Raw genomic sequence first — 27229 nt, forward strand, 5'->3', positions numbered from 1 at the left:
GTGCAACTAGTCTTATCTCCTGATTAAATCACTGATGAAACTTATCTGGTTTGCTTAGTCATTTATTTTCATTATAATTACTTTCACAATCAATTGAAAACTTGGAAAAAATTTATAGAGCTAATGGACAATATACATAGAAAAGTGCCACTGATTTAAGGAATGCGTTTTATAACTTTTTCAAACAAAATGACAACCGTTATAGGTGGAAGAAAATTTTTCAGCCCTTAGTACCCCTGATTCAACTTTTATTTTTCATTTTTATTCTGATGTATACGTGTTACCATTAAGCCTTGCTTTGCGAGGCAGGCTTCACCCACCTCTCGCTTTGCTCGGTATTATAACATGTTGGCCAAATATATATCATCTATGATATACTCATTCCTGGCACCACAGATGTACAGTTGTATATATAGGCCTAAGTCCCTTCTAGCACCACTAGGATGCTACAGAACCTGGCCATAAGCTGACATAATGTAATGTTCAATTATGAAATTGGATGTGGAACTGAAAACGCTCAATATGAGTTTACAAAAACAACTTACAAGTATGAACTACACCCCAGCTGTCCCAAGTTTCAGCTTCTACCACTTTTTGATAATAATAAATATCTGACCAGTAAAACCATGTGTCAATATGGTTTTACTCTCTAGACCAGTAAAACCATGTGTCAATATAAATTTAAATATTTCAACTGCTAAAATAAATCGGCAAATTGTTAAGAATGTTTTGAATGCCCTCCTTGGACTCGTTGAGACGTTAAAACACTATCATCTTTAGTGAATATGATGCATCAAAAGTAACAAAAACATACTGTGGAATCATTAGATTTCATGGTGGCTCAATTTTTGTGGAATTTGTGGGTGTACCTTTCAACAATACAATACATGTATTTCCTTTTGTAGGCACAAGAAAATACATGAAATTACATTTCCACGAAGCTATAAAGTTATGGAAATCCAAAAAATTTGCCTAGGCCACAAATTTTAATGATTTTACAGTATCTTTCAGTTGAGTATGTTCACATAGCTAGGTTTTAAATGATATCAATCATCACAATGGAAACCATTAATATACGAAGAAAATAAGAATGGAGAAAGTGTGTGTCTCACTCTGCATTACTCCCCTTGCCAAGGAATAACAAGCAAGAGAGTTCTGATTTGAACTTACCACATGCTTTGACATCCGTATATTCCTGACTTATAACACTTACAAGTCTCCTCATGGCCTTGGCCTGCTTTGTGCAAGCTACATTGTAGTTTATAAAACACCATGTTTCTAACTTTCTATTAACACTGTCAAATTCCTATTTTTAATTGACAAAACAGCAGAAAATATAGGTAAATTATATGTTTTCATTATTTGCTCGTTGAGTTGATATCAATGTGAAATAAATTTTTGGAAAAATATAAACCAGATAGGATAACTTTAATTTAATTTGTACCGAAATAAGAATAAAATCGATTAAAACAACAACAAAACATGTCACATGCATGTTAAGTAACTCTAAAGTCTTTGTTTTAGATGATTCTAACTACCTCTAGGCCCCGGGGTCATAAAACTTGAACAAGCTCACTTTTGATCTCAGTCTCACTTGTACAAAAGGAATATATTATATAGTGGAAAAGTGAGACTGAGATCAAAAGTAAGCTTGTCTAAGTTTTATGGCACCAGGTCCTGATTATCCAATACCAATATTACAAAACACAAAAAGGTCCCTTTTGTTGAATTATTTTTGTTTTTAAAAAAATGTCTTTGAGAATGTGAAATGAAACAACAGTAATATTTATTTTACTTATGAATTCTACATTTTTAATTTTTTTAATAACATATTCATAATTGGTCCCCTTCAACCTGATGCTCTCTTTATGCAAAGCTTCAAAGTGTTTCATAGAAAAAGGATGTGGTTGAACAAGAGTAGACACACTAGTTCATAATAGCATCATAACACAGAAACACATGTACAGTTTCTTAAAACTTTCGTATCATATAAATGACTGTCCACTACCTGCCAGTGACTATTGAGACAGGCAGCTTTACCTTATTTATAGTTATTTTTTATAAAAGCTTTTATATATAGTTTTAAAGCTTTTAAAACAATGAATAGCTAAGAAACATGTGCATGCATGAATGTCATAGAAAATTCTAAAACTGCAAGTTCATTTTTTTCGTGGTTATTTTAGCTATGAATTGTGAGCCGTGCAAGAAAAAAAACCCAATATTTTTTATATTAATATTTATATCTGTTACCAGTACTTGAATATATGTTTTGTAAAAAAATCTATTTAGACATGTATACGTAAAGTTATTAAATTTCATTTAAATTATTATTCCCTATAAATAGTTGGGACCAATGATGTAAATATTTTTCAAACCATGATCATTATATAATGATAAATCACATGAAAATATGAAGAAAAAAATCAAGTTTTATGATTATGCTAGATTGAACAGCTGCCCAGAGGCCAAGGTTAGAGATTTCCTGCATATATGTTTTACTGTTTTATTAATAGGCTTAGCTAACATATATAACAGACTTAAATTTTTTTGAATGCCACATAGCTCTTAATGATAGGTTGTTCAGGGAAATCGAGAATTCTTATTTTAGAAAACATATTAATTGTTATAACAAATAGAAGTCAGCTAACTGATTTGTTTTTATTGAATGATCACTACTGAAGATTTTTAATGCAGCAATAATTTGTACAATACGAGGAGTTGTAATTATGCCCCTTTTGTTGCTGCTAGATATCTGCACTGAAACCATGTAACTTTCTGAACTTGCCCATTGCATCATAGATTTATTAAAGTTTATATCAGAGTGGTAATTAAATATATGAGATACATGAAGTATATAATGGCACTAAAAAGAAGGGTTATTATGAGGCAGACTATGTTATATTATTGAAAATGAGATGTTGTAATATATATTTTGATCTCACTTATAAATCTGACCAATATTGAAAAAAAAGAAGATTTACTCTAAACAGAGAGGGATTTTTGGGTGTATGGAGGATCATAATCATAATATAATATTTCAAGGATATTATTAAATCACACTTATAATAAACCATATATAACTAATAATTGTTTTGTTCAACTGCTTTAAAATGTTGTTGTTTTTTTTTCGTTATGGGAGGTCTCAGGAAGAGTTGATAATTATGTTGATAATTGTTAAAGTTCCTAATCACTTGGAATTCATAAATATATTTTTCAATGAACTTTGGAAATAAACAAGTGATATAATGACGTGTATAATATGTACCAGCACAGGAGTCATGGTATTGTTTTGAATTATTGGAGATTGCTTTGGAAATAAACAAATTATTTGAGAAAACTTTGCATGGAAATAAACAAGTGATATAATGACATGTATAATGTACCAGTACAGGAGTCATGGTATTGTTTTGAATTATTGGAGATTGGAGTTATGATTCACAAGCCCACCTTCAAAGCCCATGTTCAAAACATCCTGTAGAAAATACCCCCAAGTTTTCTTACATACACTTAAGGTGGAATAACACGCCTGGAAAAAGTCACTCAAATTAACAGGAAATTTTTTGATAATGAAAGACATAATGAAAAAAACTGTACAAATGTCAAATATGTGAAAAATTTGCATTTTGGGGATAAAAAAGAATATCTTAAATAATTATTCCAGTAAGTAACAACAAAAGCCCCTGCGGGATTTGAACTCGGGATGTACGTAATACGGATCAGAAGTCCGACACTTTATCCACTCGGCTATGGAGTAAGTTACATGTTTCAGTCTATAAAATCCTTTTAATAAAACGAAAGGCGGTTTCGATCAGCGGTCAGCCATTTTGTGATGATGTGTTATTCCACCTAAACACAAATAATGATCGAATTAATGTCAACACAACAAGATACATGTTGTATTGTAATTATATAGATATTATATATGAAGTATGAATCAAATAGAAGAAAAGAACTCATCTATGGTACTTATGTAGGGGAAAAGGCTGCAGGCACTAGTCTACTGTTTTTTGTATAATTAAATGTTCAATACTACACCTAAAGTATCATTATTATATGATCATTACTATGAGGGTAAACTTTTATTACAGAAACAAGCACCGGTGCTTATAGACCCTTAAAACTAACATGTGAAACCCTCTTATTTTAGTAATGTACACCAGCTGTAGTTTTCAATATGCATTGGTATATTATAGACATAGAGTGTTTTCTAAATGGAATAATGTGATAAAAGCAGTATTCACTTTAGGTCATTCAAAACTGGGGTTACTGTCAAAACATCTGTTGTTTACGCCGATCAGGTTATGCAACAGTCAAATGATCAGACTGATATAAATTGAATAGAATGTATTTTTTAGTTGTGTGGTTTATTATAAAAAATTTATGTGTATCAAGGAGCTATAAATTGAAGACTTTTAACTCATCGCAGCTCCTTAAATTAATGGCCATGCAGTGTGGCAACGCACTTTGAAAAATTACGCACTTTGAAAAAAAAATTGTGCGTTAAATTTTGGACAAAATCAACGCACTTTGAAAAAAATTTCAAAGTGCGTTAAATTTTGGACCTAATTAACCCACTTTGAAAAAATCTTCAAAGTGCGTTATGAATTAGGTACATCAACATTTTTTAGTATCGACACTCTTAACGCACTTTGAAAAAATATTTTTATATCACAAATTCTGGAACTGAATTTCTAATTTCTTGATTGTATGATGATTTGTTAACACTCATGAATCTAATTTAACATATTTAGAACGGGGATGGGGGTGGGGGTTAACCAAAGGTACAGGTCGAATACCAGTGCATCATTTATTGATTACAAGAAGGATGTCCCCTACCCTTCATTTTTCCTTCCATAATATATGATAGTCTGCAACTTTGGTTAAACATTTAAGATCAGAAAAAGAAATATGATCTGTATAAGTACATGCAGTGTTACTGAAAAAACGAGCTGGCCGAATAATAATTTCTCCAATGGTATGTTAAAGAATCTATGTGTTTCAACAATAACTCTCTTTTCGTATTCTAATCAAATAAACCACTTCAATAAAAGAGTATTAACATTAACGAACATTAAATTGTTATAAGCTTAAAAACAAGCAAAAGGATGTGGGTTAATTTTCTCACACTGATCTTTTAAAAGATCATTATTGTTTTTGAAAGACAGAACTAAGGTATCCTTTTTTCACATCATATTTGCAATAAGCCAGTTGAAATATATTATACATTGATCTCCATTATTCATATATATATAAATCATATTCCTTCGGGCATAGCCTAATATATTAGATAAGAGGTAAATTTGCTGCATACTCAAAAAAAAGGAAAATGCAGTTGCTAAGCGATGAAGTTTATGTCATGTTGGATAATTAAAACCTCCCGAATTTTTTTGGTGTAAATTGTCGATATTGTCTTATGAGAGAAGAAAAAAATTCTCATCTAGAAAGTGTTTATCCAGTTAGCTGAGAATGCAATGAGTTCTTCTTTAAATATATCACATTTAGCTAAACAAGGTTAAAACAATCATTTATTGTATATAAAACTATCAACTATTTTCACTAAACCATGAACATTTTTCAAAGTGCGTTAATATCGACGATATCAATGCACTTTGAAAAAAAAAAAAAAAATTTCAAAGTGCGTTGACTTGGTCCCAAAATTAACGCACTTTGAAAACTTTTTTCAAAGTGCGTAATTTTTCAAAGTGTGTTGTAATAATGCAGTCTTTTTTTTTATTATATCAAATAAAAGTCCTATATTTTTTAACCTTTTCTGTTCTACATGTATTTATAAAATATACATTTTATAACCATTATATATTATATGTTATAAAATTAAGTTATAAGTTATAAAATATATATTATATAACCATTAAATATTATATATAACTTATATTATAAAAATATTATAAAAGTTAACCTTTGGTAGGGTTAGACATGTGAGAAAAGTTTAATCAGTGATAAAGCTAAATTTCTCAGACTGACTTTGCCCAATTAAACTGTTACATATATTGCAAAGTGCGTCATTATTTTACAGCTAAGTATTTATACTAAGACTAGTTTTTGACATTGAGATTTTTTGTAAACATAGACAAGGGGGGATTTTATGCATGCAGTTGTAAGCTTACCACATACCTTGTGTACATTTTTCCAAGGAGTAAATAATCACTTTTATAGTAGATAATATCTGCTAAATTTCACTGTAGAAAAAAAAACTACCGCAATGAAGAAAGAAAAGCTGTCATGAAAAATAAACTAATTAGAATGATATTGTTTTTAAAAAATTCTCTTTCTGCCAAATATGCATTGAAATATCTTTTTCTAGCTTATTACCTCTAAATATATAGGTATAGGTATATACATGTAATATCATCAAACCTGTTGATATGTATTCAACATGTATATCATTATAATGATTTTGTAAACTTTCAGTATATTGACATTGGGCAATGGACTTATACAAAAGATAATGTTTTAATTTATGTCTGTCACATGTGTAAAGGGAACAGGTTAATCATTCTGCACCTCCAGATCTATTAATAGAAGTTCATGACAATGAGGCTCATTCTGTCATGTCTCGCCTGATAACAGGTGAGAACTCTAATACACAGCGATAGCTCCAAGTGTTTTAACAAGTGTACAGCGTCATGATCAATTACTGAAACAGGATATAGCCGATAATCATGAAATTGTCAAGGTTTTTACAGTTAGAAGGTTGGTGTTTGGTGATGGGTGTACCATATTGTATAATGTATGTGTACATAATAGGAAAAACATTTGTGCTTCTTACTATAATGTACTACCTATAAAGTGTTGAAATATGGCAAATTTTAAGGAAGGAAAAAGAGATTTTGAATCAAACATATGGATATCTTTTTCCCCCTAAGGCCTAAACTCTCTGATTTATTTTATTCCTAATATTGCCTCAGAGATTAATAATTTTTTTTAAGCAGTGAGAAGTATAGTAATGGAACATAAAACATTATATGTAAATGGGAAATGGTAATCCATTAGATCAGTGTATCAACTTGCCCTCATGATGACGGCTGTATTATAGATTACAGAGTCCGCTGAAGTGCAACCATGTGTAGGAGTACATTTACAGTTAATGCTCCACAATTCGTGACTTCAGTTCAAGCTCCTGGGTGGCAGAAATAATTTATAATAAGGTCACCAGGCAGTTTATGGAAAACTTTGTCATTCTGGAACATTTTGATAACCCAAGTTTTACCTGATTTTTTTTTTTTTTCAAATCGAGCTAAAGAAATAAAGGCAGCTTTTGGATAGCTGTGTAATACTAATATTTGCTAAGTTTAAAACTAAAAAAAAAAAATGCATGAAATGGTTAAAACAAACATAACATAAAACAAAGCTGGGGGTTGGCTGAAGGGGGGGGGGTGTAGAATTGTTTTTTCTAACTCGCTCGCTCACTCTCTCTACAATGCAGTGAGAAAGTTAGAAGAAGTGTATGGTGACATGAAATTAGTAGAGCACTTGAAAACACTTTGATAATATGTGTGTGGAAGGTCCACCAGCGGAAAGCTGTGTACGCCTAGCGAAACATTATATTGAAAATTGAAAACCAATAAGTGAGCTGCTAGATGCTACTCCAGTAAGTGTAAACCTACCTGTGTGTCTCCTGTCTACCTGAACTGTAGTGCTCATTTCAGCGACAGCAGCAGCATGTTACCTGTCGTCTGCTTTTCACATAGGATGTAAAAGGAAAACAAATTGGAAGAAAGACTTCTGGGTTGTTTTTTCTTTTGAGGTTGCTTATATTCATCTTATCTCGGATTTCAGAAAAAAAAAATTAATTTTTTTTCTTTCACAAGGAAAATATTCACGTCTGCATTTCATTGGTGGTATTTGTAGTAGAGAGAAGAAAAAAATTGCAGAAGTGGGAAATTTTGTTGGTGATAACAATTTTGGTCGGCAATCAAACTTTTGTTGGAATTGAAAACAGGAGAAATAATGGATTACTCTGATCTTCCATATCAGGGCCCCTCAAAGCATTGCTATGACTTCAATCAAGGTGGAGGTCAAAGTCGACAGTATGCATTTCCAGGGGTCACACCGATCCCTGTTGCATATACAGAGATGGCAATTTATGGTAAGAAGTTGAGCAGGAAAAGCTATAGACTACAGGAAAAATTCTTGTTGGTCTGTAGAACTATATCATTTTTATATGACAAAGATTTAACATAAGGCTGATTTAAATTACAATACTTGGAATTTCTGGAAAGTTGCTAATTGTGATTTAAGAAAACTCAATGTTAAAAGTTAACTGTAACTATACATTGTATTTTGATGTAATAATTTTCATTCATTAATAGAAGGCTGATTTACATTTCAATACTGGGAATTTCTGGAAAGTTGCTAATTGTGATTTAAGAAAACTCAATGTTAAAAGTTTACTGTAACTATACATTGTATTTTGATGTAATAATTTTCATTCATTAATAGAAGGCTGGTTTACATTTCAATACTGGGAATTTCTGGAAAGTTGCTAATTGTGATTTAAGAAAACTCAATGTTAAAAGTTAACTGTAACTATACATTTTATTTTGATGTAATAATTTTCATTCATTAATAGATAATTAACAGTGCTGTTTTTATTACCCGGTAATCATATTCAGTACATGTAAAGTAATTGGGATATTTATTTAGATCAGATTTAATTTGAATTAGTTCGGTTTAATTTCTGAGTCTGATTGAGAATGACAATCAAGTGATTGTGTGGCTTCTCTGATTATATTGTTTTCTGAATCAGTTATTAGGCTGTACGTATCACCTTGTCATTCAATTTAAACCATTTTCATTAAATTTTTAGAACCAGTCTTAAAATATTATTGTTCTACATATTTGTACATGTAATTAAAAGTTCATGCAGCTATTAATTGATAATCATGTTGTTTATTGGCAGACAAACTTTAATTAAACGAACTTTCCTGTTTTATTAGATAAGTGTAAAAAAATAAATAACCCCCCCCCCCCCCCCCCCTTAACTCACATACCGGTATATAAAACAAAGATTGATAAAAATGTCTGTGTGATTCAAGCAGTATCATTACATACTATGGGATGTTGTTCACAGGTTAGAATTAATTCAGTCGATCACTTTGTCATGAAGAAATTTCATAAAGTAATTATGTTGTACTGTTATACACATTTGGGCATTGTTAAAGCCTGTTGTATAAGTGTAAGCTTAAAGGTGTTTAAATTGTGGTACGGAAAATTGGGTCAGTTTTCATGGATTTTGAGGCCAGCACTTACATCCTCACGTACCGGTATACAAAAGTTATTTTTCTCACCAGCGGCAATATGGTTGCCCAGAAAAATTACTTCCATACAAACCAGTTACTTTTTTACTGCCCTTACCCGTAGCAGTTTTAATATCTGTCATCAATAACTTGGCACAGGTACGAAAATATTTAATTTAGATTAAAAAAGGGGATATTGTACAGCAAAACAAAGATAAATCATCAATGATTTAATTTTACTTGTTCGTGATGAAAGATTTTGGATCTTAATTTAAGATATCGTTGAATGGTATCAATATAACAAGGATTATACATTTTTATCTTTCATTGACTGACAGTGAAATTAAAAACCAAAGAAAGAGGTGCCAACATAAAAAATTGTGTTGTATGTATGATATGTGCATTTAATATTAATCTGACCAAGATTGAAGGTAAATTGCTTGATCTCGTTATTTATTACTCACATCATGGGTGGAAATGAATACTGGAACATCATTTAATTTGCTTTGAATGAATGAAATATTTCTGTGAATCCTCTCATTCATGGCTTCTCTTTCCCAAACATCCTCTGTTCCAAAGCCCCATTCATGATTATGAAACTCTCTCAGAGGATGGCAGATGGCTGGAGATAAGCATTATCTTTGTCAAGAAAGCTCTGCATAACTTCAAAACTGATGAGCTAACTTGATGGAATCTAATATGCCATGTTTATAAATATTGTGTCTGTTTTTTTCAGGGACACCTGATAATTCCAAAGGAGGGAATCGAAAACGCAAGGGTGGATCCGGGAGGGAGTAAGTAACATCTGATAACCTCTCGGTTTTTCTGTGTCCCACTGATAAACAGCTCCAAAGTTTGTATGAAATTCATCATCGTTAGGAACTGTTCTATGACGCTAAACACGCTTTGGCTATATATATGTATAACTCAGCCTGATAATATTTTGGAAATGCAGAGATGCAGAAATATTGCTCAGTTTAACTGATAGGGAAATTGCAGTCTTTTTAGCTCACCTGAGCCAGAGGCTCAAGTGAGTTTTTCTGATCAGTCTGTTGTTGCTTCCATCATAAGCTTTTAATATTTTCATTTTTTTCTCCAGAACCATTAAGCTATAAACTAAATTTGGCTCAAAACATTATTGGGTTTTAAGTTTGTTCAAATGAAGGGTCACACCTTCAGAGGAGGGCAATTTTGAATTATAGAAATGAATTGATATTTTTCTGAAAGTCTTCTTCTCAAAAACCATTTGCCCAGAAAAGCTGAAACGTGTGAAAGAATCCTCAAAAAGTTTAGATTCAACTTCGTTCAAATCATATCCCTTGGGGTTGGTGTGGGGCACACTTGGGGGGGGGGGGGGGGGGGGGTGTCAAATTTTTGCATGCTAGAAAATATGTAGAAAAAATTCTTCTAAAAATCTTCTTCTCAAGAAATGCTGAAACTTGTGGGGAAGTATCTTCAGGTGGTGTAGATTTAAGTTTGTTCAAATCACGATCCCTTTTGAGCAAGTTTGATATTTTATAAGAAATAATATGATTAGCAAGTTTTGGAAACATATTGGTGATACATGTAATTGAATTGATGAAGTGTGACGCACTATGTCTATCCAATATGAAATTGACCTACAAATGTCCATATGTTCATGTATATTTCACTGGTTTCAATGTTAACAATTACAATATTACATAATTTAGATACATTTCATGAATCATATAACCTTTAAAAGTAACAATTTACATGTATGTATATAAAAATGACCCATTTAATTAACCAAAAATAATGGTGCTCCGTCATATGTATTTGATTTCTGATTGGCTGCTGATGAATTGATCAGGTCAGATGAAGAAGATGGGCAAGGGGGAGGCTATAACCAGGAACAGGCGGACAAAGAGAGATTTGCCAGGTAAAAAAAAAAATTCAAATCAATCATCTTTTAGAAAAAAAAAGGATATGCAAGGTTGTTAAAAAAAAGACTGCTATAAGTTGCCTTCTTTGATTTAAAAAAAGTAGAAATTATTTTAAATGCACGTCACAACATGTACAATCAAAATGTCATTTGATCAAATCGAGTTTCACTGTTATTAGATAGCTTGTGATCATTATGCTGATCTTTTTGATAATTTGAACTTCAGGTTAGATGATAATGCACATGTATGACTTCTTGTAATACCGGTAGCTAGGATATCAATGAGATAATTGGAACTTGTTTGACTTTGCTATTATTGATAGAGAGAGTTTATTGCCATTAGCCTGTGTGCAGCCTATTAAGTGTTGATATCATTTGGATTTTATTAAGTGGCTACTTCACTTTATTGATGATTAGGCGAGACACTTGTAGGAATCTAGAGATTAAAAATGGAAACACTTGCAATATGCTGAAAATGGCAAACAGTTTGTTTTTAAAAACATTATTTTGGTGAAGAATTGTTTTTTGCTAGATTTCCAACCACATACAGCGTCAACATTTAAATTAGGTTAATTCACAATTAAATCTTTAACCAATAACCATGCATCAATTGGCTGAAATAAATAACGTTGAATGCCATCTTGTTTTGAAAACTTTTTATCAGGTATTTTTAATTAGTATTGTTATCACACCAAAATTCAAAGGTCTTCACCAGGGCTCATGATAAGGAAAGCATTTACCGGTACTACATGTAAAGTTCCTTGTAACAAGTTGCTGGTAATTACCCTACAAGTTAAATACCAGGTTGTTTGTAAGACGAGTCAGTTAGTTAAATAAAGACCATTAAATCTCAGTAATTTTGTAAACAAATTATTTAAATGTCAACTTGTTATGATCATCAGCTTTAGATATATAAGTTAATGCGTTCTTTTGAAAAATTCATCTACAAGTTGGTTCAATTTATAAGCTTTGCACAAAATTCATTCTTTGTGATTAAATGAAGGTTTTAAAGAAACTACAGCAGATTAGGTTAAAAACCAACAGAATTTGAAGAGCAATGACGTAATTTCACATAAATGGGTCAATTCTTCTTTAATTTGGTAAAAATGAAATGATTTGAAAACGCAGCATTTCACATAAATTGCTTAAGCTCATTCAGTTTATTTCAAAATTATTGAAATCCTTAAAAGAAACATTGCATATGTAAAAATGTGTGTATTGTAATTTTTTGCCCCATTTATGGGATCACAGCAGGACACCAAAATTTACAAAAAATGAAAAAACGGGCAAGGACATGCAGTCTGTATTAAGAATTTTTTTGCTAAATGTTACCATTTTCCTCCAATTCTTGCTTGTGAGACACTGGAAAATCTTACCTGTGTTTGACACCTGTTTGCAATTTTAAAAAATTGGCACACATAATTTAAAATTGAAGAAGTCAAAACTAACTCATTGATACCTTCTTTATTGTGCTTTTTTGAGGAGAAAGAAATAGATCGATGAATTTTTCTCTTTTTTTTACATAGAGAAAGCCACTGTGAGATTGAGAGAAGAAGGAGGAACAAGATGACCTCGTACATCAATGAATTGTGTGACATGGTGCCCACCTGTAGCACGCTCGCCCGCAAACCAGACAAGCTGACCATCCTTCGAATGGCCGTGTCCCACATGAAAACTCTGAGAGGTATTAGCAATGTTATAACATGAAATCCACTCTCATGCTAAATAATGCTTTTTCTCAGCATGGTAGTTTGAATGGTTTGCATTACGGAACTGTATACAGCGAAATTTTCTCATCAATTTTTTTTCGCTCCTTTGGCCCTTGTCAGCAGGCAAATTTAAGACCAGGCAAATTCAAATTTTTTTTTATATAACTGTGTTAATTTGAAATAGTTTCTATTTCCTAATGTGTCTCAGCAAATTCATTTGAAGGGCAAAAAAACCCAAAAAACCATAGGATGAAAATACTCCTGTACACAGTACTATGTTAGCAAGTGATAAACCAAAATAATAGATGATACTGTTTGTAGTTTTGATTCCCAGTTACTAAAATTTCTCAGCTTGTTTATGATCTGTTGAGATGGTTTGGATTACAAGCAAAATGCAAACTTACATAAATCTACTCTCAAAATGTTGTTATGTAATGGTGTTCTAGCTGCTTTAAAAATAACTTATTATCTAATCAAAATTTTCCACCATCTCCCACCTATCCTATTGTTCAAACAATGGACATTGATGCAAAAAGAGCTATAAGGTATTAGATACACTTCAACCCATAAATAAAAGGTACCTTTTTCAATCATATAATTACGGTAACAATTACTGGTAAGCAAGTGCAGGGGTATCGCTAATGAGCATTGGCTCACAGATATCTTGTTTAGTCTGCTGACACCAAGTCTTTTCAGTAATTGAACTGTATGTTGAATGTTGATTACATATCATTCTATTTTAAGAAAGAGCAATTGTGAACAAATGATACTTAAATATGATAAACAGGAAAATACCCCCAAGCCTGAAAGTTGCACAAATACTCCCTAGTAGGTAGCGCTGTGCTGGATACAAGACAAACACAGCAAGACACAAACAGACTATTCTGTTTGTGGAGCAATGATCTGCTGTTTATTACACAGGTGCTAATAGATCTATAAGAGATGTGAATGATTATCATCTCAGTAAATTAATTACTGTATAAAAACAAGAAAATATATTGGCGCACTACAAATTTTAGCTTCTTTGGCATGTTTAGTGCAACCATCCCTGAGGGCTGAAATAAAAAGTGTGCCAACAATTTTCTATATTTATATATTTCTTTAAGATCAACAAGATCTAGTAAATGATTCCAGAGTGTATTTTTTGTGCTAGAACCATTATGACATCATAATTGATTTGAAGAATCTTTTTCCTGTACTTTACGGCTTTAAAGAAAATAAAACAATTTCTTGACATTCTATGTTAAATCATGGGAAAAGTAATCCCGGTACCTATATTTAATTTGATATCATTTTAAAGAGGAGGTCAAGAGCTTGTTTAATTCCATTTTTTGGGAGACTGTAGGCATTCTAGATATATTTTATTAGTCAAAAATGGATAAAACTTCGATATTTCTTCCTCAATTCCTTCATATTTCATTGAAAATGCCAGTTTAAAACATGATTTCTCATTGTGTTTACCCAAAATTTTAGCCCTGGTACACCCTATTAACTTATGATCTAATCAAAATTTTCCACCATCTCCCACCTATCCTATTGTTCAAACAATGGACATTGATGCAAAAAGAGCTATAAGGTATTAGATACACTTCAACCCACAAATAAAAGGTACCTTTTTCAATCATATAATTAACAATTACTGGTAAGCAAGTGCAGGGGTATCGCTAGTGAGCATTGGCTCACAGATATCTTGTTTAGTCTGCTGACACCAAGACTTCAGTAATTGAACTGTATGTTGAATGTTGATTACATATCATTCTATTTTAAGAAAGAGCAATTGTTAACAAATGATAAATATGATAAACAGGAAAATACCCCCAAGCCTGAAAGTTTCACAAATACTCCCTAGTAGGTAGCGCTGTGCTGGATACAAGACAAACACAGCAAGACACAAACAGACTATTCTGTTTGTGGAGCAAAGATCTGCTGTTTATTACACAGGTGCTAATAGATCTATAAGAGATGTGAATGATTATCATCTCAGTAAATTAATTACTGTATAAAAACAAGAAAATATATTGGCGCACTACAAATTTTAGCTTCTTTGGCATGTTTGGTGCAACCATCCCTGAGGGCTGAAATAAAAAGTGTGCCAACAATTTTCTATATCATATATTTCTTTAAAGGGACATGGTCACGATTTTGGTCAAATTTTATTTTTCTGCTTTTAATATTTACAGTGCTTTAGGAATGCATTTCTAATGATCAAATGAAACTTGGGTGCCAGTCGATGAGTTTTAAGCAAGATACAGGGCTCACAATTCTTCGTCATGTAAACAAGGCTCGTGCCCTGTTTTTGTTTACATAGGTTCAATATACCAGTAAAAATTCTTTTTCAAGCTGATTTGTCTATTTTCTTATTCATATTAAGCATAAATAAACAGTTCCTAATGATTAACGTATTTATTTGATGTCTAAAACTGGAATTTTCACTTCAACATTCAAAATGTAAACAAACGCTTTGTTTACATAGCGAAGAATTGTAGGCACTGTAACTCGCTTATAACTCAAGGGATGACACTCAAATTTTGGTTGCCTATTAAAAATGCCTTAATGAAGCGTTGTAAACATTAAAATCGAAAAACAAATTTTTGTCCAAAATCGTGACCATGTCCCTTTAAGATCAACAAGATCTAGTAAATGATTCCAGAGTGTCTTTTTTGTGCTAGAACCATTATGATGTCATAATTGATTTGAAGAATCTTTTTCCTGTACTTTACGGCGTTAAAGAAAATAAAACAATTTCTTGACATTCTATGTTAAATCATGGGAAAAGTAATCCCGGTGCCTATATTCATTTTGATATCATTTTAAAGAGGAGGTCAAGAGCTTGTTTAATTCTGTTTTTTGGGAGACTGTAGAAACAATTTCTTGACATTCTATGTTAAATCATGGGAAAAGTAATCCCGGTACCTATATTCAATTTGATATCATTTTAAAGAGGAGGTCAAGAGCTTGTTTAATTCTGTTTTTTGGGAGACTGTAGGCATTCTAGATATATTTTATTAGTCAAAAATGGATAAAACTTCGATATTTCTTCCTCAATTCCTTCATATTTCATTGAAAATGCCAGTTTAAAACATGATTTCTCATTGTGTTGACCCAAAATTTTAGCCCTGGTACACCCTATTAAACAAAGCTATTGTTATGAAGCATCATTGAAAGAATTTATATCTTAAATTTTATGAACCTGTAGGCACCTTTCATTTACTAGATCTTGACCTTAAAACAATAAGTTTAGTCTGTTTTAAATACAAGAAGAATGCACTTACATACGGTAATTTGGACAATCGATTCTGTTTGTTTCCACACTTACACAGATAAGAGGTATCGATAATTGAGCAAGTTCTGCCAAATAAACATTATTTGATTAATTCAGTTTTAATGCAGCATTTTTATTACCTATCATTAGCACATTCAAAATTTTGAAATTATTCTCTTCATATCATTTCTTATAAGCGCTTCACTGTGAACAGTGTTCAAGCGAGGCGATCGTCCACATTGAAAATACATATGATATATTAAAATCTAGCTCTCTTATTGGTTGATATGAAACGTTCTAAATAATGAATCTATGCCTCTGTTTGTTTTAACAAACAAAGTATCCCCAACAAGTGAAATTTCCTTCATTTCTGCCGCCTGACTTTTTTTAACATTATATTAAAATCTAGCTCTCTTATTGGTCGATATGAAACGTTCATCAACAGTTTGCCTGTGTAAGTGTGGTAGCAATCAAAGTTGTTAATGTTAATGTGATTGAGTAAACACATTCTGTTGATAAAAAACATTTTTTTTTTTTAAATAAAAGGTATGTGCGCTAGAATATATTTGCACAAATGTATTAATTGGCATATGTGTTTGCCTTAGAAAATATGTTTGCACAAAATTTTCTCCATTTACAGTAATACCTATAAGAGAAAACTTAAGGCTGTTCGTCCTTGGACTTTTATCGGGATATCATTACGGTTGTGGCCATTGATCAAATCCATTTTAAAATATCATTACGGTTGTGGCCATTGATCAAATCCATTTTAAAATATCACTAAATAACATTTATCATTTATTCATCAGTGAAATTTAAAGTTTACCTGATCCTCTTTTAACATATTAGATAATTATATTATGAATTCATTGATAAAGTATCCCCAACAAATGAAATTTCTTCATTTCTGCCGCCTGAGTTTTAATGTTTCTCTATATAAAAGTTCATATAAGATAGTTGAGAGCTAGCTTGTATCAATCTTTCTCGTTATCATTCTAAAATCATATGTTTAAAAAAATTATACCCATAGATCCATCAAATAACATATTGGTGTGAGGAACCATTTTTAATTTCCGATGTTTATGTTTAGTTTGCTCAATTTTAAAAACTATTCCTAAATCACATGTCAGCTATATTTTTATTATATGCACTAAAAATTCTTCTTCAACCATGTTCTTCTTGGCATAGTATATAACTGCAATTTCAATCCTAATTTCCTTATTTTCATATCAATTTTTTACATGCTCCAAAAAAGTGGGGGGGGGGGGGGGCCAACTCCATGATAATTTATTTTTTATATGTAAATTTTAAAAAATTAGTTGCTGCGAGAAAAAGTGGGGGGGGGGGGGGCAGGCTCCCCCTGGCCCCCCCTGATGCTACGTGCCTGAAAGTATGTCACGTAATAATCCTGAGTTTAAACTATTCTTGTACATGTATAATACAAGACTGTGTTCACCTTTTTTAAGACTTAAGTTGACAGTGACTCATACACTTGATCAACAGGAAATGTGTTGTAAGTTCTTCCATGTAAAACGTCACTGCTTCAGGTCACATTGATGAACTCTGTGAAGTTGGACTTCTTTAAATTTCAGGATGAGAAAATTTAAACTAATTTATTGATGAAACCAATTCTGTATACCCCCTGGGAATCTGATTTTCATGTATCAATAAGTGTGAAATGTGAGAGAAATTAGCTGCTCTTGAATTGAGTTACTTCATTTATGTGGCTTCTCTGCTTAGCAATTAGTTCTAGTCTATTAAAAAACATTGTGCTTTGAATGAATATTGAATTAATACTGGTAAAAGAGAATGAATTATGAATCAAGGCAGCCAGCATTATTGTGAAAATGTTTTCATCTCTACTGAATTTACTACGGTACATTATTATGTGAAGACACTTGAAAAAGAAAAAAAAATTAATCATCAGAGCTTGGTTTAACATAGAGTGCTAAAGTTTAAAGCAATATGAGCTGTATTTTTTTAGAATTTTATTTTGCTGTAAAAACCTGCTAGTATGATAAGTCTGCATATAACTTAAACTTTTATGATAAATAAGATGTGAAAAAATTATTAATTTTTGTGAAAGGAAATATTTATCTTCTAAGGAATATATAGCAAATCATTTTTTTCTCTTCTAAGGAATATATAATAGCAAATCAATTTTTATACAGGTCGACAATAATTCAAATTTGCTCCAAATAAGGCTGCTTAACGGCCTTTTCCACAAAAATATGGCTAACAGAAATTTTAAAACAATGATATTTTTGTCAGTTTAGTAGAAAAGAACATTTTAGTAAAAAAAAAAATTTCAGCTTGAAAAATGCAGCTCATATTGCTTTAATATAAATAAAAAAAATTAGTGCTTTAATAAGTTATGGAGTTTAGATCAGAGTTAGTAAAAAAAAAATCCTGAATTTATATTCATGTACATTTCACACACAGAACTGGTATGTCTTCTTTGATGTTATCATTAAAACGGTACATCATAAAACAAAAATTTTATAACAGCTCACATATAATGGTTCTATATTATATTCAGCTGTAAATTCACACCATTTTAAATGTTGATGATAGCATTTAGGTTTTGTATATGTGTGTGTGGAGGGGTTTACTTCAATTTTATTTCTTGTGTTTTCATTCAGATATTCTGTATTATATGCCTATTATATATACAGCAATTTTCATTACATCCTAAATATCATGGTTTTTAATCTGTGAATATAAAATAGAAATACTGGACAGGTAATAAAAACAAACATAACCCATACCAAAAAAAAGCACTAAAAAGTTATACCTATGAGCCCTTAAAAAAGTTACAAAAAAGTCATAACTAAGTTAGCACAATTTGGAACCATCTGATCAATTATGGTTCCAAATTAGCATCAAAAAGTTATACCTATATTGTAACTTTTTGCTTAAGTACAAAAAAGTCATAACTAGAGTGTAACTATTGACAATTTATTTTTTCATAAAAATAAAATAGGTTTAAAATAGTTATCAAAAAGTTATAATAAAGTTATCATTTAGGTACAAAAAAGTTACAAATTAAAGTTACAGAAAAGTTATCATTTAGGTACAGAAAAGTTATAGATGTAGGTACAGAAAAGTTATACACATAGTTACAAAAAAATTATCATTTAGGTACAGAAAAGTTATAGATGTAGGTACAGAAAAGTTATACATAAAGTTACAGAAAAGTTATTGTTTAGGTACAGAAAAGTTATAGATGCAGGTACAAAAAAAGTTATCATTTAGGTACAGAAAAGTTACACAAAAAAATTACAGATGTAGGCAAAAAATATCTATCTGTATGATAAACTTCAGATAATAAAAAAACCCAGGTACATGTACAGGTGTTACACTGATGAAAAAAAGTCCCTAATGTTGACATAAAGAACTTTTCATCAAATTGTTTTTGCTCTTGAATAGGAATTTAAAATCATATCTGTTCATGTGAGTAGAAGAACACAAGTCAATGTTTTTGTTAATCAATATGTTTACTGAATTATATTTACATCTAATGAGTATGCTTTCCTCCATTTCTTATGGAAACTTATAGTTAACGCCTTGTTTAACGATTGGTCGAAACCTACAATGACCTTAGAAAAATCACTGAAATAATCAGGATGATATCAATTGCAGACTCACATTCCCATTGAAGACAATTTGGCTGTTAATACAAAATGTAAAGATCTTATACCAATACAAAATGTAAAGACAATACTCATACATGTATATATTATACGTTAAAGATGACATAAATGTTGAAATAAATGTCCTTCAAATTAGAAAGTATATTTGATTCTGGTTTAGACTTGTTGTAGATTAGTATGACTATACAGTGACTGTTTTTCAGTAGCTGGAAACACCAGTGTGGACGGTTCTTACAAGCCCTCCTTTCTGACCGACCAGGAACTCAAACATCTGATTTTAGAGGTAAAAAATTGAAATTTTACTCTCTCATGAAATAAATAATTATATATGAAAATCTTCTGTTTATCTTCAAAACCCTGTTGATTGTATGCTATGAAGCTCCTGATGTTGATTGGTGGTATGTCTTTTTCTGGAGGAATTTTTATTCAGTTTTAATTCAATTTTATATCAATTTGAAAATAATATGCAGCCTGTACTATACAGTATAGCTAATTGTTATGGAAGGTACAGGTGTACCATATTTTAGGTTTTGTGTAAACGGTATTAAATTAAAATGCTCATGTGTATATGTAGTGTTTCAATCGATTCTGCAGTCAGAAGCTCCAAGCATATTGCTTGCAAGTACATGTATACCATTAATCATTTTGAATTTTAAAAATTCATACCAATTTCAATTGTAGATACTATTAATGACTTCATGGTACATTATACCAATAATAAGTTGCTTGCCAAGTTGAAAATTGTATTCATTTAAGATTTGAATACTAGTATTTGAAAAGGGCAAAATTTATTTTTGGCATACTTTCTAGTTTACACACTGTATTGTAGGCTATAATGTTTGTTGAAATCTCCAATTTGTACCAAATACTGTATTGTAGGCTGTAACATAAGCATACTCTTTATTGATTTTGCGTACTGTATTGTAAGCTATAACGTTAAGCACACTCTCCATTTATATTGCATACTGTATTGTAGGCTGTAACATTAGCATACTCTCTATTGATTTTGGGTACTATATTGTAAGCTGTAACGTTAAGCATACTCTCCATTTATATTGCATACTGTATTATAGGCTATAACATTAAGCATACTCTCTATTGATATTGCGTACTGTATTGTAAGTTGTAACGTTAGGCATACTCTCCATTAATATTGCGTACTGTATTGTAGGCTGCCGATGGCTTCCTGTTTGTGGTTCAGTGCGACTCTGGTCGGCTCATTTACGTCTCCGATTCCATCACACAAGTCCTGCACCAGTCTCAGGTATAAATATTATGCATGCTTAAATCAAAGATTAAATCTTACAGCACAGCTTGGACAAATAAAATTTGTGAGGTGTATGCTTACATTTTATCTCAGCCATGCAGATAGTTGAATTAATGCCAATGATTTTATCATCATAAAAAATGAATAGAAAATCGATCCAGTTTTTAAAAAATGTTGTCCTACTCCCTTCCCTTTTTATTTTTTCTTTGCCTCATGTTACACAAAGTTCATTATTTACAATATCAAGATCATAGGAGGTCCTTGAAAATGATTTCTTTGATAGGAATTTGTTTATAAATTTCCCCACAGGCTGACTGGTTCGGAAACTCCATGTACGACTTGGTCCATCCGGACGATGTGGAGAAGGTGAGAGAACAGTTGTCCACAACAGAATCTCAAAACACGGGCAGAATCCTAGACCTGAAAAGTAAGTCATCATTAAGAAACCAGGAATATTGCTACTGCACTAAACATGTATAATAGCAGTTTAATAGACCTATACACCTGTTTTTACTGGCTATGAGGTCAACAGTAAGTTTAATGTGTCAAGGCAGAAAAACTGATAAGCAAAAAAATTGCTGTCTAGAGAGATGTTTACCTTGGTCATCTTTATAACCAGGAAATATGTATTTACTATACAGATCCAAAGCAGACTTTGCAACCCCACCCACACACCCCTCTCCTTAGGCAAACAAAGTCTTCCCCTTGGTACTACATGGAGTAACGATATTTGTTCACAGATTTTTATTGGCTGTTAATTAGTCTGCTGTACATCAAGAAGTCTGAAATGGATCTATTATAAAAAGCTATGCAATGTTTCACCCATTGACTTATGATAATAATTATTTTCTTGATCTTTTTTTTCAGCTGGAACAGTAAAGAAAGATAGCCATCAAAGTAAGTTTTATTGTTCATCTGAAAATGAATACAATTTCAAACCTTAAGTCAGACTCTAAAAATGAAGATTGCAAATGTGGTCTCACCATCAATTACATTTGTCATATCTCCCCTACATTAATTTAGATTGCAATAGAAGCATATTTGTAATTTAAAAAAAGACAACCTCTTTTTCTAATACACAGTAACAATGATGTGAAAAAGTGTTTTGTCAGAATTTTTTCTCCTTTCCCTCCATTTCCCAAGAACAAAAGTTTTTAGAGTAGAATGAATGTGTGCCATTTATAATCAAGACAATGAAGGGTTGCCCATTGTTCATTGCAGCCTCCATTCGACTGTGTATGGGGTCGCGGCGGGGCTTTATTTGCCGAATGAAGATGGGCAACATGGAAGTGAACACCATGAGCGCGAGTCACACCCACCGGGCCAGACAGAGGAACACCCTGGGCCCCTCCCCCGACGGAAACCACTACACCGTGGTACATGTCACAGGCTACATCAAGAACTGGCCCCCTTCAGGTAAAGTCATCAACTTACTTACAAGGGATATGCTCAGAACTGCCATTACAAACTTACAGATGTACAGCCAAGATAGTTAAAGAAAAACTAAAGTAAGGTTGGAGAGGGAATGGCTGTGTACAGGTAGAATGGAAAGTTAGTGTAATGTTATCTACCTTGGAACACAGGTGCGCTTTAGAAGTTAAATTTCAGTGGTGCAGAATAAGTGTTTAAGTGTGATTTGACCAATAAAAACATGTTGATGTAGGATGAAAATAGCCTTGGTTTCAATTTGTTGAAAAGTTCACAATTTATGCAGCAGGGTGTTAGCTTCTTGTGGGGCATTGTGTTATATGTAGCAGGTAAATATCAGCTCATGTGTCATTTCTGATCGCAGGTGTCCAGATGGACAGGGACTCGGACGAGAACTCAAGCACACACTGCTGTCTGGTGGGCATAGGTCGTCTCCAGGTGACGAGCACTCCAAACTGCAGCGACCTGATGGGACCAAACGGAGGCACTGAGTTCATCTCCAGGCACAACATGGATGGAAAATTCACCTTTGTGGACCAAAGGTAAGAATTGGGAGCCAGTTCCATCATTTGTACATGTAACCTGAGATGGTGTTGGAGTGGAATAACTCATCATCAAATAATTGGCCGACCTCTGATCAAAACAACATTTCGTTTCATTAAAAGGATTTTATCGATGGCAATATGTAAATTACTCCATAGCCAAGTAGATAAAGTGTCAGGCTTGTGATCTGTACATCCTGGTTCTAATCTTGTAGAGGCTTTTGTTGTTACCTACTGAATTGAATTTTTTTTTAAATTCATTTTTTTTATCCCCAAATATATTATTTCATAAACTTAATCCTTTATTTTGAGGATTTGTTTATATTTGGGAAATACTATGCGTGTGAATAGACGTCATTAATTCTGGTTTGTCTTTGATTAATACAGAGTGACAGCCGTTCTTGGTTACCAGCCAGCTGACCTCCTGGGAAAAACAGCTTTTGATTTCTATCACCCTGAGGACAAAGCGCACATGAAAGATACTTTTGATCAAGGTACGTTGGTACATTGAAAAAACTTTTGTGGAAAATATTTATTTGAAATCCACATTTAATCTTTAGTTTCCTGAAATTCTCACAATAAATTATTTTAATATTTGTTTTTGGGGTGGGGGGATGGGAAAGGAAGAGAAGGGTTATGATTTCTTTTGACATGAAATTCTCTGTAATATATTTTTTTTTGGGGGGGGGGGGGCTGTAGGTAGTGGGTCTATACCAAATATTTTACTTAAATTAATTTAAATTTTTTTTTTTCAGTTTTGAAGCTGAAGGGTCAGGTGATGTCCATCATGTACAGGTTCAGGGCCTCCAACCATGAGTGGGTGTGGCTTAGGACCAGCAGCTTCAGCTTCCAGAACCCGTACACTGACGAAGTGGAGTATATTGTCTGCACAAATACATCCGCTAAGTAGGAACTCAATTTATTTCTGGATGTGGTTAAAAACCTTATGATTTAGGTCCAATTACATGATAATGAGAAAGAAAAATCAAATCTCACTGGGATCAATGAATATTACTTCTTTATGACAAGTTTTGCCTTATGATGCTGTTTTTACTGATCTACGTGTTTAATAAAGAAAGACCAGTCCCAAATTATGCACTTCCTTCTGAAAGCAAGTTACATGTTATTTAGAGAAAGTAAACCGAATTGATGAACAGTTTTCGGAAATGCCGTATTTTAAAATGTAACATTAGGCTGTTTGAGGCTTGTTTTTCTATGGTCAGAATAAGCATTCACTGCACATATATACTGGTAATGTAATCTAATGACCTATTTGGTTGTTTTTTTCTGTGCTCTATAGAAGTGTTCAGCAGGGAGCTGGTGCGTCCACTGCTCCAGGAATGCCAAGCGAACAACCACAAGATCCAAACCCGTCCATGGCCTCATTTAACACCCCTCCTAGGGGCCCCATGCCCACGGAAATGAACATGCAGCCAGCCAACAAGCACGACTTCCGGGAACCCTTCCAGGACTACAGCTCTGTTCTGACTGGTAAGTTTATTCAAGATACCGCTGTGATGTCCTCCTTAGTTCTCACAGTCAGATGGTCCAGAGTTAGTGAGCTTAGCTCTAGTCTGATACTACACCTGTTATCAAACTGTTGCAGAAGTGGTATCTTTAAAATTAGACCGTTGCAGGTAAATCAACAGCTCAACTAATGAAATTTAAAGGCGGTGTTTTAAAAAGCAATATACTGTATGCCTTATACAGAAATGTATACATATACAGGCTTATCACAAGAAAACATGTAACTCTTTTTATTATTATTAAAAAGTTTTCAGTATTTTACCTGTATCTGTACATTTTATAAAAGGTAAAATATATAAATACATATACAGAATTGTCTGGTTTGTCAAGATCGGTCTCAAGTTATTAAAGGAAAGACAACTCTATTCATTTGTAGGAGCCAGACAAGTGGGCAGACCAGAGATGTACAATTATAGTTCTCCTTCTCAAATGAAGTACCCTGGGCAGAACACAGCCACCAACATGCCTATGTCCCAGCCGTCCGGTGTTTCTGGGGTCAGGAGGAGTCCTAACCCTGGGGGATGGGCAGGGCCCGCAGGCTTCCCTCAGAACCAGGTAAACAAAATTGCACTCACCCTAACCTAAGCATGTAGTTTTAGATTTTAAGATTTAAGATTTAACAAGACTTTGAATACAAATTCATGGATACGATGATTAGATGCATGTAATTTAGACACCAAAGCAATCGTAGGAATTTGCAATAATGGGTATGTTTTTTATTTTGAAAATATATGTTTAATAAAATAATGTTTATAATAGCATGATGTACTACAATATATGTATAATGTGTGGGTTTTTTTAAGGGAGGTGCTGATTTCGGCAGCAACCCTGCCTCAGGATTTTCTCAGATCAGTCCAAACAGTTCTTCACCAGGTCAGTAAACTCTTCAATTGGTCAATTCAGTTACTGTAGCAAATGGAAAACAATAGAACATTTTGGTTTTTTTTTTAAAGTAAAGACTTTAGAATGAAATATTACAAGAAATTACCACTCTTTCAGCTGGTCCTCCTACCTATACTCAGCTAGGATCACAGAATATCCCCAGCTCACAGCCAAATAACTTTTCTCATTCCTCTCCCCCCTCTACAACTGGGCAGGGCATGTGGCCCCAACACTGGCAGGGAGGGGCAGCAGAAGCCACACAGAACCCCCAAGGGCAGCCCCCACCTCCTCCCAATGGCCAGCAGAATGAGGAGTTCAGTGATGTTTTGCGCATGTTGGACCCCCCAGGCCAGGAGTTTAATGATCTCTCAGGAATGTTTAACACGTTCCAGGACTAAAATCAGCATAACAAAGAGCACTCATCTCTATATCATCATTCTCAACTGAACAGACCATTCTTATATACATTATTAAATGTTTATACCATAATGAAACATCATTTATTTCATACGATAAAAGTTTTATTGTTTTCATTTATACTTCAGTTTCCAAAGATCATTATTTTGTTATAATCAGTTGCCAATGGAGATTAGGGGGTCTAACAAACAAAATTCTGAAACACATTATATTATTTGCAACTCCGTTGCTTATCACTATTTTATGAAAACGATTCTGCTTGGTTCTTTTATTGACTACATTGATGTAGAGGAACAGATGTAGCAGATAGCTATATATATAGCCTATTGCCATTGCACTTGGGATCACCTTTATTATTCATCATGCAATATGCGAATTTTTGTTTTTTATTTCATATGTTTTAAGCTGTTGAAAATCTGTTAATTTTGTGTTTGTTGAGTATAATTATGGTACATGTATAAGATCATGCAATTATTTAAAAACATTTTACTTAATGCCCATTAATTATGTTTTAGTATTTTGCAGCAGTATTTAGTTTGGGTTTTTTTTTGGGGGGGGGGGGAGGGGGTTAGGGTAAAGGGGGGCATTCTTAAATATTAGCTAATTTCAATTAGCTATTTGAATTCTTTTGTAGTGTCAAAGAATTTATTCTCCGCAAAATAGAAGACCAATTCAAACTGATAAGCTTCCGTACATTATCAAGATACTTTGATATGATAAAAATAGGCAGATGTTAGGCCCAGGATATACATACAGTGTGGTGCTACTTCACTTAAATGCTACCATTATGATATATTTGGAATTTTGAAAGTGGGACAGGGGATAAATTTTGCATTTTCCTCTTTAACTTGTTGGGTAAATTGCCACCCTTTGCTTGCAAATAATTATCTGGTATTCAGATAGATTAAATGTTTCTAAGGCTCGTTTTAAGCCTTTTTTTTTTTTTTTTTTTAAATTTTATTAAGATATTGTGGAAAATCATGTTATAATTTTTATGTTGCCTGTTTACATGTGTTACCACCCCAAGATTGTTTTTGTTTGGTTTTATTTTGGCCTTTTAAATTTTACTATTTAGAGGGAAATAGTCCTTGGAGTCAGTTTTAGATAAAATGCTTTTTTAGCACATGCTGGGTTGGGTTGCCAGTTTTAAAGGCAAATTAAACCTCTGCAATGCATAAAGAACTCCTGTACATATCTGTAGATACATATATATGGCATGTGTTGGTAATGAGCTTGCTAACTCTTGAATAGAAATATGGCATGATGCATTCCTTGTAAGTGTACAACCCCTGATTTTACTTTAATGTTACTGAACATTTTTTAAATAAGAAAACTTGACAAAATTTTACTTTCCCATGCTTTTGTTATGCTGCCATGGCACC

General features: G+C 32.6%; 2 protein-coding genes across 5 annotated transcripts in view; one reads left to right on the plus strand and one right to left on the minus strand.

Annotated features, from left to right (window-relative positions):
* The window catches only part of LOC105322433 (conserved oligomeric Golgi complex subunit 1), a 29150-nt gene extending 21384 nt beyond the window's left edge, over positions 1-7766 (minus strand). Inside the window, exon 1 of the mRNA XM_011421162.4 lies at positions 7626-7766. Coding sequence (XP_011419464.3) covers positions 7626-7662 — 37 coding nt within the window. The 5' untranslated portion in view covers positions 7663-7766. The remainder of the gene's footprint in view (positions 1-7625) is intronic.
* Positions 1-27229, plus strand: part of LOC105322432 (aryl hydrocarbon receptor nuclear translocator homolog) — a 28652-nt gene extending 1423 nt beyond the window's left edge. The window contains exons 1-16 of one of the 4 annotated variants that reach the window (XM_011421160.4): positions 6594-6711; positions 9994-10051; positions 11089-11157; positions 12687-12844; positions 19988-20067; positions 20956-21048; positions 21361-21478; positions 21919-21948; positions 22273-22467; positions 22844-23021; positions 23409-23515; positions 23777-23927; positions 24322-24512; positions 24925-25103; positions 25352-25421; positions 25548-27229. In XM_011421160.4, coding sequence (XP_011419462.2) covers positions 6681-6711; positions 9994-10051; positions 11089-11157; positions 12687-12844; positions 19988-20067; positions 20956-21048; positions 21361-21478; positions 21919-21948; positions 22273-22467; positions 22844-23021; positions 23409-23515; positions 23777-23927; positions 24322-24512; positions 24925-25103; positions 25352-25421; positions 25548-25828 — 1989 coding nt within the window. In that variant the 5' untranslated portion in view covers positions 6594-6680 and the 3' untranslated portion in view covers positions 25829-27229. Of the gene's footprint in view, positions 1-6593; positions 6712-7835; positions 8108-9993; positions 10052-11088; positions 11158-12686; positions 12845-19987; positions 20068-20955; positions 21049-21360; positions 21479-21918; positions 21949-22272; positions 22468-22843; positions 23022-23408; positions 23516-23776; positions 23928-24321; positions 24513-24924; positions 25104-25351; positions 25422-25547 lie in introns of those variants that run through there. The other 3 variants (XM_011421158.4, XM_011421157.4, XM_011421159.4) reach the window with 3 other exon arrangements.

Source organism: Magallana gigas, chromosome 6, assembly GCF_963853765.1.
Source record: "Magallana gigas chromosome 6, xbMagGiga1.1, whole genome shotgun sequence".
NCBI lineage: Eukaryota > Metazoa > Mollusca > Bivalvia > Ostreida > Ostreidae > Magallana > Magallana gigas.